The 14,807-nt window shown below is 35.0% G+C and overlaps 1 protein-coding gene across 1 annotated transcript; it reads left to right on the top strand.

Moving 5' to 3' along the window:
• Positions 1-6,239: 6,239 nt before the first annotated feature.
• LOC148872673 (beta-glucosidase 12-like) lies at positions 6,240-14,489 on the top strand. Its single transcript, XM_088970190.1, has 13 exons — positions 6,240-6,622; positions 6,719-6,788; positions 7,515-7,573; positions 9,437-9,512; positions 10,188-10,265; positions 10,333-10,420; positions 10,549-10,804; positions 11,087-11,202; positions 11,996-12,213; positions 12,306-12,337; positions 13,120-13,222; positions 13,342-13,450; positions 14,103-14,489. The coding sequence occupies exons 1-13, from the start codon at positions 6,464-6,466 to the stop codon at positions 14,269-14,271; spliced, it is 1,533 nt and encodes a 510-aa protein (XP_088826316.1). The 5' UTR covers positions 6,240-6,463; the 3' UTR covers positions 14,272-14,489.
• Positions 14,490-14,807: the final 318 nt, after the last annotated feature.

Raw genomic sequence — 14,807 nt, 5'->3', positions numbered from 1 at the left:
ATTAAGAAAAGCAAAAAAATATCCATAACTAGACTTGGAATGGATAAAATGACTTGCTCCTCATTAAATCAGCACTCTCATTTAATAATAAAGAGATTGTTTGAATATTTGAATATAATAATATCTAAAAAGAGATTGTTTTACATATTTACCCTAATGAACTTATGAGCTTTTATAAAATGAAGAGACAAAGGGTATATTTTGAAAATTTGAAAGAATATGAAGGACAAAATAGTCACAAGTGCTTATTATTTAAGTGCTTATTAGAGGAAAAGGCTACCAAACACTCAATATAAAATAAGCACTTGGAAAAGTTGGGCGCCAAATGCAAATAAGTGCTCATTCAAATAAGAACTTGTTTTTAAGCACTTATTTTTAACTTAAGCACTCCTAAACATGGTTTAAGCTGAACAAGGATTGCAAATCTCTATCTTGAAATTTATCGCTATTTATTGCTATTTTAGGTCTATCCACCCCTTCAAATTGACCCAGGACCAAAATTTACTGCTATTTAGGTGCATCGGGCTTATATCGAAATGATACGATACATCCGATACATTCCAATACATGACGTAATTTTGATCCTTAAAATTGAGCAATGACTTCAATTTTATTCAATCACAAGGCGTACCAACTGACTAGTTGATAAGATCTCCTGTTGGTTGTAGCAGAGATTTGGGGTCTAATTCCACTTATACCTACATTAGGGGTTTTAGCAGTTTGGGAATGGGCTACCCCGGTTGTCTACAACCTTGGATAAGAAGAAAAAACCAAAACCAATAAAACTTTACTTATTCTAAGCATGTAGTATGCCATATTCAATTGGTAGGCCATCAATATTAGGGTTCTAATAGGAATAAAATCGTTTCACATTTCCTTTACGGTGCATATTGCACTAGTTTGTATTGTATACTTCAATAGAGGTGTAAATCAGGCCATTCTTCCCCTGGTCCAACATGGCATGACACGACTTTGAGCCAGCCTGGCCCGATGGTTCATGGGTCATGCCATAGCACGATACGATTGTATGGGCCATGTTGGGCTTAGGGTTTTATGTCCACAGGCCAGGTCGACATAGCCTGCACTATCATGCTGTGCTGCCCATGGCCTGTGGGCTAGCATAGCCCGATTTGTAGGCTTGCAATAGGCCTAGCGTGGCCTGCTCGAAGAACTAGCCATTTGGAGACCCCCCTTAACGACTAGTTTCAACTTTTTGGAGTTTTTTTATAGAAATACCCCCCAATAACTATAAACAACTATATAGGGGGTATTTATGTATTTTACCTTTGGGGGAAGATAAAATGACAATAATGATCCCCCAACTAGGGATGACTATCTTGACCCTAACCCATTTAACCGACCTAACCACCTTGGAACCCACCCATACCCACCTAATATATTGGCGGATCAACATTTGGGTCGAATAACCCATTAGGGTCAATGGAAAAGGGTCAGGGTGGGTTGGATCAAGGGTACCCATTAGGGTCATGATGGGTTGGGTTAAAATCAACTCTATCTATACACGCCAAATCTCAAACAATAACAATTGAAGTGACTCGAACTCAAGCCTTCTTGTATATCCACATCTCAATACAATTCCAAACCATCATGTCACATTTCATTTTGGGATTAAAAGTGAAATAAAATAGATTTTATTAACTTCCGTGCTTACATGCAATTTTACAGAAAAACATTTTTACAAAAACTATCTTATAAAGTAATTTTATGAAAAGAACTTTTACACGAAAGCACTTTATAAAAGTACTTTTACAAAAACATGAAAGCACTTTATGAAAGTAGTTTTACGAAAACACTTTTATGAAAGCATAAAAGCACTTTTACAAAAGTAATTTTACACAAATGCACTGTTATGAAAGCATAAAAGCACTTTTCTAAAAATAATTTTATGAAAGCACTTTTCCAAAAGTACTTTTATAGGAAAGTACTTTTATGAAAACACTTCTGAAATCATAAAAGCACTTTTGTAAAAGTACTTTTATGAAAGCATAAAAGCACTTTTATGAAATTTCTTTTACAGAAGTACTTTTGCGAAAGCACTTTTGTATAAGTTATGCATTTTTTACATTTTCTACAGTTTTCTACTATTTTCTACATTTTCTGTAAATTTTGGTATTTTTCTGCATTTTTTTGCAATTTTCTAGTATTTTTCTACACTTTTTGAAAATTTTGGTATTTTTCTGAATTTTATACAATTTTTTGTGCTTTTCTGCATAATTTTGCATTTTTTGGTGTTTTTTATGCACTTTCTACAATTTCTTGGTATTTTTGCATATTTTCTGATTTCTTTTTCTACAAACGTTTCTGCATTTTTTAGTTTATTTTGCATTTTTTGTAATTTCTGCTATTTTTTGTATTTTTCTGAATTTTTGCAAATTTCTGGTATTTTTTTGCATATATTCTGATTTTTTCTAAAAAAGTTCTGAATTGTCTGCAATTTCTAGTTTTTTCCTTGCATTTTTCATAAATTTTTGGTATTTTTTGCATTTATCTTTTTTTTTTGTAATTTTTGTACTATTTTCTGTATTTATCTACATTTTTTTTGCATTTTTTGGGTATACGGGTTGACTTGATTCATTTTTGTAACATGACAGCCTTTTGAGAGATTATTCTCTCAAAATTGTTATTTCGGGTATACAGGCTGTCCCAACCCATTTTTGTATTTATAGGTGAGGGTGGTTAAGGGTCAATGGGTCAATATGGGTGGGTTAGGATGGGTTATGATCGTTTAATAAGGATTGATGATGGGTCATGGTGAGTTGGTGGGTCAATATGGGTGGGTTGATATTCTACCCTTACCCAACCTAACCCAACCCACCCATTTGCCACCCCCACCCCCAACAACTAAAAAATAGCTGATTTTTAGGGAATTTTGGGCAATTGAATTATTTTCAATTCATATAAATAATCATATCCTCTACACCAATCCACCATTTTCATCACACTAATTGAGCAGTTTTCATACTTTCTGGGTCTTTCATCTCAATTCTTATACAATTTCGTATTGTCATACTATCATACAATTAGTTAGTTAGGCACTTAGCAATTTATCCATTTAGGAGGCTTTGAGAGGCACTTAGCAATTCTATATATATCGATAATCCAACCATTTGGTAAGTGCAATGAAATTAATTCTTATTTTTTTAGAATTAAAAATAATGGCTGACTCCTCCCAAAACCAATTCTCTAATGGTAAGTTCACTAGTCCGATTTGGAAAATATTTAAAATAGAGGATGTTGAAGAGAAGGGAAAAAGAGTCATTTGATAAAAAATGTAGAATTAAATTTAGTTTTAGTAGCAATGGTGGTACTGGCCACTTGGCCAAGCATTTTCTCTTCCATGAGAAACAAGAAAAAGACACCTATTTTAAAGATTTGTTGAATGCTGAGGATAAATTACAAGATAAAGACATGACACTACTACACCTAATGAAGCAGATAATTAACGTCAAGGAGATAGCCTACAGCCCGCTCATCCCAAACCCACGGCCCAAGGCTCGACGTGGCCTACAGCTCCCCCCATCCACCACCACCACTATACTTCAATGATAATCCCAATCTTCGATGCTGCTCAATGAGTTATTATCAATGTCAATTTCGAGCCCCACTATTGGTTCCCCACTATTGGTTCAGTTGAAAAAGTATTTTGTTCTATGCCAACGAAAATGATTTATGGTCACAAGGCGAGTGCCATATGGTACAAATAACAGTTCACATTGTTCAATGTATTTTGTTTGTATGTTAAAAGTTATTTTTTTTAAAAACAAAAAAAAAAAAAAAATTCACTCACACATAACACCTCTCGTATCTGGATTTTAATGGATTCCCAAAAAGAGGGGAGGAATTTATCTCTAATCACACCACTCAAAATAGAAATCATATATTTAAGTGAAAAATAAAGGGAAGTCTTTTACCCTGATATAGGTGCCGTTTAGTAAGTCTTTTTAAAAAGATCTTCTAACAGTTTAGATGGTCAAAAGACATAGCGAATTTTTGAGGTCTTATCTTTAAGGACAAAGACTGTTTGGTAAACAATTTGGTCTATTGGGCTTTTAAGACACATTTAGAGGCTAAGACAAATTGTTGCCAAAATGATTCTGGATATCACCTATTTGTTCAGAGTACCATGTATCACAATATTATTGGAGGGCCAAATTCGCGCTCATCACCGATCTTAGATGTGCTAAATGAATTATTATCGATGTCAATGTAATTTCGAGCCCCGCTATTGGTTACATCATTTTGAGAATTATTAAATAGTTGTTGAAAAAGTATTTTGTACTATCCCAACGAAAGTGATTTGTGGTCGTGTGATGACACTATCGAAAATGATTTATAGTCGTGTGGGGACACTACGAAAATGATTTATGTTCCTGTGGGGACACAAGGCGAGTGTTAATCGGTTGAACTCTTCAACATTGAATACGCTATAGTCATATGGTACAAATTACAGCTCACATTGTTTAATGTATTTGGTTTGGTATGTTAAAAGTTTTTTTTTTTTTTTTTCTAAATTTCACTCACACGTAACAACCTCTCGTATCTGGATTTTAATGGATTACCAAATCATTATCCATATCGGTATTTAAGTGAAAAGTATCTTTTACCCTAATATAAGTGTCATTTAGTAAGTCTTTTTAGAAAGACAAGAGATATTCATTTGAAGCTTCCTTAAATTCAGTATTTTCAGCCTTCCATGCATTTTTTTAACTTTCTGGATTTTGGTTACCAAATGGAAAAGACTAATTAGTTTTTTGGTCTTTTGAGCTTGCTGAAGTCCAAAGGGACCGTGCAAAAAGACTTGCCAAACACCATCTGATTTTCAGATTGACAATGGGGGTAGCATTCACAACCCTATTTGGTTGCATCCAAGATTTAAAGTATCCACGTGATGGATTGAAGGTGATGACCATTGAATGCTTAATGGTGAAGATGGACCCTTTGTGGAGATGCAGACGGACAATTAGAGAATGCAAGAAGCTAAATGGACATTATCCATTCCCATATTAGAGATAAGGAAATTAAGTTGTGGATTCGTTAGGGTAGTTTGGCAAGATTTTTTTGGGAATTTCTTTTGGTAGCTTTGATAGTCGAAAGATGCATTGAATTTTTGCATGAAGATTTAAGCAAACGCAAAGCTACTTTGGTAGATACATGTATTTCCATGCATCTTTCCGTATCTTTTTGTATGAGAATAAAATGTAAAAGATACGAAAAACTTCATTTGGAGTTTCCCAAAATCAGCCCAAAATGGGCTTATTGTGTCTTTTTGGTGTTTCTGCTTTTGGCGGCCAGATCTTCCACGAACCATACAGGAATAGACCGAAAATCAATCTACCCTCAACTTATAAACAACCGAAAGACCACATGAAAAGACACATTAAACAAGGCCTTAACATGGGCTATAAGTATCTTGTCAAGGGATTATCCCTAGGGCCTGTATTATATTTGTATCATGGACCATTGGGGGAGGGGAGAGGAGATCATTCTCATAAAGCTAGTTATTTGTTGTCTTTTTTAGTAACATAGCCGATCCAAAAAAAGCATCCATAGTTCCATACAGTTTTTACTTTATTACTTGTTATGTTGTTACCAATTGTAGACAAATACTTTACAAGTAATAATTATTATTTAGGATAAATTGTTGAAATCTCCTATGAAGTTTTTGGCATTGCTGAAGCCTCCCTTGAAGTCTGATAATTGCAATAACTTTCCCTCAACTTTCTGATAATTGCAAGTAGGCCCCCTTTGATAGAATCTTCTAAAATAGAGGCATGAATATGTCTAAAATACCAATAATGTTTATTTTTCAAAATTTTCTTCATATGAATCACTACCCCAAACCCTTTCAATCTATTTTCTACAATTGATTTATTTTTCAAAATTGCCCTTTATATCAATCACTCAAATGTAAAGATGCAACTTTAAATTCTCTCAGTAGTAACTGTATGGGTAGTTTAGACATTATCATGTCTTTTTATAAGATTCCACCAGAGGGGGTCTATTTGCAACTGTATTAGAAAGTTCAAGGGAGGTGATTGCAACCATCAAACTTTAGGTATGGTTTTAGCAACAACCAAAAACTTTAGGGGAATGTTTCAATAATTTGGGAGAATGACAAATAACCCCAGTGTCAGCATTTGTAGGTTCAAAGTACATTTCGGGTAGGTGCCAGCTCGGTATTGATGCCAATTTATGGGCCGGGTATAGATGTATAAAGTATGTCTTTTGATATTTTGAATATTTATAGCTGTGCAGTGGAAATCAAAAAATCTGCATCGGATGTATCCATAGTTCTCCGAAAAGTCAATGGGTACTATGTACCACAAAGCTTGAGGGAAATGTTCCCTTTTTTTATCTATTTACCACAAATATGTACCTATGCTCATGCTTCTCTATTTAAAGGATGCTGAGATGACCCTCTCCATAACCCAAACCGGCTGTTATGGCATTTCAAAGCTTCCCCCTGCTCGGCCTGCTTATCCTTGTCGACTTGCTGGGTCGATCCGGGGGTGCTACACTGAGTAATGATTCCTCAACTTCACTAAACCGATACAGTTTTCCAGCAGGCTTTGTTTTTGGGGCGGCATCAGCTTCTTATCAGGTATTTCAGCAAAAAACCTACTTAAGTTATTTGTAGAAGTTGCTACGATATGTATATCTGGCGGCCTGCGTTTGACCCTTGTGCATGGTTTCTTAGTTTGAAGGTGCAGCTAAACAAAGTGGTAAAGGCCCCAGTATATGGGATACTTTCACTCACAAATATCCAGGTCTCTCTCTCTCTCTCTGGGTTTTTTGGAGATGACAATGGTTCTTTCTTTCATCATTTACCTTTCATTCAAAAGTTCATGTAAATCTATATTGTTTCTTCCATTGTAACATGAGTCTCCTGAGTTAAATTATTTAATTCTTTCAAGTGTTACATTAATTAACCAATTAGAATTCATCAACATGGAGAGAGTTGGTTTTGATTGATTAGACTCCGAAGAGTACGATTGGGTGATTATCGTATCAGGAGATTTCACTTTTAAATTGACAAATCAAAACCACCACTATGAATTTTGATGAATTCTCTTTGATTAATGTACAATTTAATAAAAGCCTTAAGTGTAAGTAGATCAGAACCCAGATTTCGTACTCACTTTTTCTCCCATAATTCGAGACTGGGTAGAGAGCAGTGGGTAGGAAATCCGGTGTAGACTAAGTTTGATAATGCTTAGTCCACCGATTAAGGGTATATCACCAGCCTACGTTGACATGTGACGAGTGGATGGCCCCTGTAAAGCGGGCCGTGCCGGGTTGGTATGGCATGATCAGTGGGTGGCCCGTGTAAAATGCGGGTCATGTTGTGTGGGCCTACACAACATGATTTATGGTTTAGGCCTATACAGGCCCATGCCGTGCCATAGGCCAAACTGACTTGTGGGCTTAAGAAACCAGGTTAATTTAAAGAAATTTTTTTTAAATTGATTATCATATTGTGGTATGTTATGCAGGCAAAATAGCAGACCGAAGTAATGGAGACGTAGCCATTGATTTTTATCATCGTTACAAGGTACATATTACACTGATTTCACTTCTTTTGGTTTTATATTTTAATGGGCTTTTGTTGCATTCATAGTTCAAAGTATCGGACGTATTATATTATATCTTTTGAAAAAGTTATGGTTTAAAACGTGTCTTTGTTTAATTTTTTTTAATAGTAAAAAACATCTTATAAACTTTCAAAAAATTAAATTTTGACAAAAAAAATAAAAAAAAAATGTATATATCAACCATTTCTAAACACATACGATATGGCCAAAATGCATATTGTACATCGATGAACTTCCTTTAATAACTTTTTCACAAAAATACTTAACAACTTCCATCAATTTCCACTCTCATTTGCCATCAAATCAAGCATAGCTAATACAATTACCTTCTTGTGTGGGTGTGTGTTGGGAATCGGGACTGCATGATTTCAAAGAGACATGAAATAATTTAAGAAATGGGCCCTGTGGGCCCTTAAACATTTAAGAAATGCTTAACTCGAGCTTCGAGCCCGCCCTGCCCAAAGTGGATGCCACTTAATAATTTGATGAAAAAGGATAAAAGCGTAAATGCAAGAAAATCCACGGAGTGGGGCACTGGTTCCCAGTTTCTTAGGTGAGATGTAATTAGGTGGACAAATTCAGATGATCTAACAGTCTTTGGCTTAACCGACAACCAAGTTGTCATGTGCAGGTGTAAGAATATCTTTCCATTAACCAGCACATCTTTCTATTCTTACTGGCGTAATAACATGTAATATTCCTCAAGTTTAGCTATTGTCTTACCGTATCTTATGACAATTGATCAGTTATATCTTCAAGTTTTTTTTAAAACCCAATTTTACCTTCTGTCCTAATCCCTTTTGAGTCCAACTTTATTCTAAGTAAACATAGATCGATGGGAACCTCTCTCTGGTCCTTCGTCGATCTCGGTCCCACTCAATAAGTTGACGTGAAGATGCCGCTGCAGAGTTGTAGCGCATTGGATGGCAGCGGTGAAGAATAAGGGATATGCATAGAGAGAGAGAGAGAGTGGTAAAGAGAATGAACAAAAGAAGGAAAGAGGAAGATTGGAAGCAAGCAAAAAAAGCCACCGCCGCTTGAAGTTGCAGCGGCGATGCCGTTGACACGAAAAGAGACATGGGTGGGATAAAGAAGATGGAGAGAGAGAGAATGACAGAAGGGAGAAAATGAGAGAGAGAGAGAGAGAGGTGGCTGATCAAGGGAATGCAACTGTTGCTTGAAGTTGTAGTGGCAGCAATCGTAGAATGGGAGATACAGGGAACGTCAAAGGAGGAAGAGAAAAAAAAGATGGAGAGAGAAATAAAGAAAAAGAGAAAGAGAGAGAGAGTGTGTGGAAGCAAACAAAAAAGTGATTTTATACTGGCTTCAATTTTGATTGGTTTCAAATTGGATAAGTGTTTGATCTTATAATGGGATTATTGGAAATTTGGTTTAGGTCTAATTCAGACCGATAAGAATATGGACTAATTTATTTTAGATTGATCCAATCCAATAATTATAATAGACCATCCAAATCGAATTTATTAATGTTTGAATTGAATTAAATACAATCCAAAACCGATCAATTGACAATCTTAGATCTATATTTAATATTTTTAAGAATATAAAGTTAATATTTTTAAAACCAACGTAAAAATGAAATCGTTGTTCCATCAATGTGGCATATAAGCATTCAGCCATTTAGGCCAATTGAATCAATCCATGTTGTCATAGTCAAATGAAATGCTCATAATGTGACACCACCCTACTATATTAATTCTCATCCAACAGTCAAATTTTAAAATAAACCTGATAATTAACTATTATTACACATATTCTCTTACATATGCTAATTTTAATTAAACGATGGTTGAATTTTACAGGGGGACGTGGGAATAATGAAGGAAATGGGCTTAGACGCCTTCAGGTTCTCCATCTCCTGGCCTAGAATATTGCCTCGTAAGATTTGATTATCACGGTTTGTATGATTTGAATTGTTCAGTCTATCATTAGATTCATTCATAAATTCTAAATAATGTACGGCTTATATGATAAGTCTTTTTGGGAAGATCTTTAACTCTGAAAGTTAAAAGACATATTGAGCTTTTGCATGAATATCTAAACAACCCAATGCTAATTTGGCAGATACACGTATTTCTGTACATCTTTTTACATGAGAATAAAATGTGAAAGACACGAAAAGTTTCATTTGGAACTTCCCGAAATCAGCCCAAAATAGCTTCTAGCATCTTTTCGGTGCTTTGGCTTTTGGTGGCTAGATCTTTCATAAATCAAACAAGAATGGCCAAAAATCGGCCTACCCGACTTATAAACAGCCAAAAGACCTTGCTGAAAGACATACCAAACAGGCTCATATATTTTTGAAAAAAATTGATTAACTCAACCAAAAGAAGAAATTTTTAAAGCTATGTTTGGTTTGAAGGAAAAGGTAGGGAAAGGAAGGGTAATATATACAAAGGTTTATAAAGATTTCTTTACATTTCCCTTCCTTTCCCTGCATTTTCCTTAAAACCAAGCATAACCTAAGGAAAAACTTACAGATTAAAAGTTTAAAACTTATTATTTCTGGTAAAATATTATTTCCTTCCTAATGATTTTTTCTCAAAATCTTAGATGGGAAACTAAGTGGAGGAGTGAACAGGGAAGGCATCAAATTCTACAACAATCTCATCGACGAGCTTCTCTCCCACGGTTCTCTCTCTCTCTCTCTCTGTCTTTCTGTCTATATCATTGTTAATTTGGTGTCATGAATGCATAGGTTTGCAGCCATACGTGACCCTCTTTCATTGGGATCTTCCCCAAGCACTTGAAGATGAATACGGAGGTTTCTTGAATACTAAAATTGTGTAAGTGATTCGTTTTAACTTAGATGAATAAGGAGGTTTCTTAAGTCTCTCTCTGGAGATCTCTCTCAGTGATAAACATTCAAATGATCCAAACTAATCCAGTTGGGCATCGCTGATCTAACTTGCAGCGATGACTTCCGTGATTACGCGGAAATCTGCTTCCGAGAGTTCGGTGATCGGGTGAAGAGTTGGATCACCTTCAATGAGCCATGGACCTTTAGCAATGGTGGGTACAGCCTGGGCAATTTAGCCCCTGGCCGATGTTCTCCATGGGTGAGCTTAAGCTGCACTGGTGGGAATTCAGGCACGGAGCCATACCTGGTGGCTCACAACCAACTCCTTGCTCATGCAGCAGCAGTGAAGGCATACAAAGACAAGTATCAGGTCTGTAATTCTTTCATTCTTAGCAATCTGAGTGCCATTGGCCATCAAAGTGGTGGGCTATAGCGTGAGTTCTGAACTGTTAAGTGAGGTCTCTGAATAGGTTTTTATTTTCTAACATGACCTATCATCCAAAAACCCTTTGTGTGAAGATTGACCTATCAACAGGCTTTAATACCATTTCAAAGAACCATTCAACCTATTAAATGAAATCCCTGAATAGGTTTTTATTTTCTAACAAAACTATATATATTTCTTGATTCCTCTGTTTATAACATTGATCAGGCGTCTCAAAAGGGCAAGATTGGAATAACGTTGGTGTCACATTGGTTTGTGCCCTACTCCAATGACAAGGCAAGCATCCAGGCTGCTCAACGAGCTATTGATTTCATGTTTGGCTGGTGAGCCCATTGATGGATTGGTTTAATCCTATCCCATTTGCGTATTAATGATTTAGTGTGTTTTCTATGACAAGATTCTTCTAGAGTGTTTTCGTTTTAAGAATTTTGTTTCAAAAAACAATCCATGCTCTTGAAACCATCAAAATAAATAATGGCTTTTAAAACAAAAATAAATTTTGAAGTGTAAAAGTTAAGTTACTGTTCTATGGAATATGATATTATATAAACAGATGAAAATATATTCTTTAAACCAGAAATTCAACATGTTTCTTGTTTCAATTTTGAAAAAAAAGAACTACACATAATATAACCAAGAAAATGGATTCTGTATTTTTTGTTCTGCAAACCCATTTGTCTTCAAACCAGTTAGTTTTGTTTTGTTTTTTGAAACTTAGGCTGCATTTGGAAATGAGCCATGCAAATGGAGTGTAATTCCCAGTTCTGGGCAAATTTGCACTCTGGTTCATTTTTTCCTGCATTGACAATTGACAAATGACTGACCATTAAGGTCACCATTGGTTTGCATTTAAATGGGCTTTTGATAAAAAAAAAAGCATATACTTTATTTATATTCATGTTTGAATCCATTATAAAGTTTGCTTGGTAAGAAAGTAAATTTATCAGTACAAAACTAACCCAATTTTACAACTTATATGAATGATTTTACACTCTGCATATTTACATTCACACTTATTTTACATTGTTTCCAAACATAACCTTATAAACAATTCACAGCTAATAAAATGAGGAAATTAAGAGATGTACGATTAACTAAACTGTGTTCTTTTAATAGGCTTTTGCATCCATTAACCTATGGGGACTATCCAGAGAGCATGCGATCTCTTGTTGGAAAACGGTTGCCGAAATTAACCCCAGAGCAATCCATGGCAGTAAAAGGATCATTTGATTTCCTTGGGTTAAATTATTATACTGCCAATTATGCAGCTAATGTCCTCTCCTCCAATTATGTTAACATAAGCTATAATACAGATTCTCATGTTAATTTGTCAAGTAAGTTCATTTCACCTGATTTAAATGTATTATGTACATCATTTATTATACTTACATTGTTAATTTACCTTGTATATTTTTTTTTATGACAGCCACACGGAAGGGTGTCTTAATTGGTAAACAGGTATGGCGTTCAGCAAGTTGGGATTGTCATGTCAGCATATATATATATATATATATATATATATATATTGTTGCTTTTGCTGATGTGGCTATTGTTTACTTTTAAAAAATGGACAAATTGGTGAACACCCACCTTCATCGACCAAGGGGGTGTTTGGTACATTGTCATTGCACTGTCATAGAATTTTTGGGTTGATCAATGAAAATATTGTATTATCACATCATTTATGACTGTCGCTTCAACTAAAAAATGCACACTTGTGAAAATAAAATTATCAATTTATATTGATTAACTCAAAATGCAAGTGCAATTCTAATCCGATCCAGTTCAATGTGAATCCATTATAAATGGATCAGGTCCAATTCATTCCAATAAATACTTTGGATTTTTTTGGATCGGTCCAATTCAATGTCTGGACCATCTAATCTGTTCAAATTCATTTTGAATTAGATTGGTTTCAACTCAAACTAGATCTATTAACACTTATATTCTTATCTTATAACAATGGACTGGATTTGGCTTAATCCAATCCAATCCAATATAAATTTATTACGAACGAACCAAATCCAGTCCAATCTAAAAAATATTTTCGACTGAATTGGTCCAATCCAATATGTTTTATTGGTCCATCCAAATTGATTTTGGATTGGATGGAGTTCAATCCAAAACCGGTTCATTGACACCCTTAATTACAACACAACAACACCGTACCAAACACCCTCTTAAATAACACTATTTCATACAATAACTTAAGCTTAACTATATATTATGAAAATTTGCAGGCTGGTTCAGGTTGGCTCTTTGTGTACCCACGGGGAATACACGACCTGTTACTTTATGTAAAGAAACAATACAAAGATCCGGTGATTTATATTACAGAGAATGGTGAGACTGAGCTCTTGATCTGTTGCTTTTCACATTAATTCTGTGCTCCAAGATTTGTGCCATGTTGATCATTGATCAGAATTAAATACTTATTTATTGTTTTTATATATGTTTTTTAGGGGTGTCGGAGAAGGATGATAGCTCTTTGACATTGAAAGAAGCGCTGGTGGATAACTTGAGAATAGAATATTATCAAAGCCATCTTTCTTTTGTTCAAAAAGCCATTAAGTGAGTTTTTCGATCATTGTCCATTTCTTCTTATTAATAGAACCATGGTTTTTAAAACTGAATCGGTGACTGAATCAGTCAGGGGTCTGATTATTGGTTCAAACGGTCCAATTGTTTGACCCAAATGGTTGACTTGTTATAAAAAAAATAAAAAATTAAAAAAATTAAAAAAATTGAAAAATGGTCAAAATTGTTCAAACAATTCAAACGGTTAATCGTCGGTTCAACAATTTGCTAACTAAAATCATCGATTTTGAAGAAAAAATAGACTGATTCCTGATTTTCTGGTCCAATTTTGAAAACCATTAATAAAACTAAAAAATGCGAGCCCAATGCCATTGCTTCTGCTTGGTTCAACTCAGAAACCAAATAATTAATTGGGCTATTCGAGAATCAGCTCAAGATATCTGGGCTGAACTCTGAATAGGACCCATCATCTTAAAAATGGGCCCATTCAGGGGAAAAGCCCACAGTTTAGTGGCATGTGGTTGTAGTTGTAGCAGGCTAAGTTTAAGCGTACTTATTTGCCTTTGGTGAAAAAGCACTTATTTCAAACAGGAGCAGTGTAGGTATTTTGAAAATGATATGATAGGCCAAGACAGGTCAGAAAGGAAATAAGTACTTATTGAGATTATGGTTGAATTTTTTTCAGGAAAGGTGTAAATGTGAAGGGATACTTTGCGTGGTCGCTTATGGACAACTTCGAATGGAGCGATGGTTACTCAGTTCGTTTTGGTATTAACTACATAGACTACAAGAATGGGCTGAAGAGATACCCAAAGCGCTCAGCTTATTGGTTCAAAAAATTCCTCCAACGCTAGGGCAAAGACATGTTCTCAGTCCATCCCATGCATCATCTTGCCAAATATAAAACTGGTTTTTGTACTAAGTAAATAAGCATGGGATCTTCTCTTATTTAACTTTAATTAGCTGTTTATGTTTGAAGTTGTGAGCCTAGATTGCACCTCCTCTTCATCATTATTAGATGGGGAAAATAAATAACAAGTGCATGCATCCTTGCACATACTTTCTAGGTCAACTTGAGTTCTGTGGAAGCAAGAGGCAGGAGTCCTTTTTTCTTCGTTTACTACAAGAAAACTGAACTTTTTCCGGCAGTACATAGTTGGTGGTTATACTTTCTGATTAAGCCACTGCCAGTAAAGATGATGCATGTGTTTGGAACTGTTTATATATATTTTTTTATTCAATGTTTGTATTTTATTTGCTGTTAAAATCGAAAAAGATAATAATTACAATCGTTTATGATAATTAGACATCACATCAACATAACAGTGAAAAAACGTCCAACCATTGGAGGAAGGTTTAGAAAATAACTTATCCAAATGGTAAGCATGTA

Source organism: Nelumbo lutea, chromosome 2 (assembly GCF_056320005.1).
Source record: "Nelumbo lutea isolate HS-2025 chromosome 2, American lotus-T2T, whole genome shotgun sequence".
Lineage (NCBI taxonomy): Eukaryota > Viridiplantae > Streptophyta > Magnoliopsida > Proteales > Nelumbonaceae > Nelumbo > Nelumbo lutea.
This window is presented reverse-complemented; position numbering and strand designations above follow the sequence as displayed.

Bases quoted from the DNA above. Each gene is read 5' to 3' on its own strand.
- LOC148872673 (XM_088970190.1), top strand. From the start codon at position 6,464: ATGGCATTTCAAAGCTTCCCCCTGCTCGGCCTGCTTATCCTTGTCGAC. The intron at 6,789-7,514 runs GTCTCTCTCTCT...TATGTTATGCAG, and splicing joins TTTCACTCACAAATATCCAG to GCAAAATAGCAGACCGAAGT. The intron at 11,203-11,995 runs GTGAGCCCATTG...TTCTTTTAATAG, and splicing joins ATTGATTTCATGTTTGGCTG to GCTTTTGCATCCATTAACCT.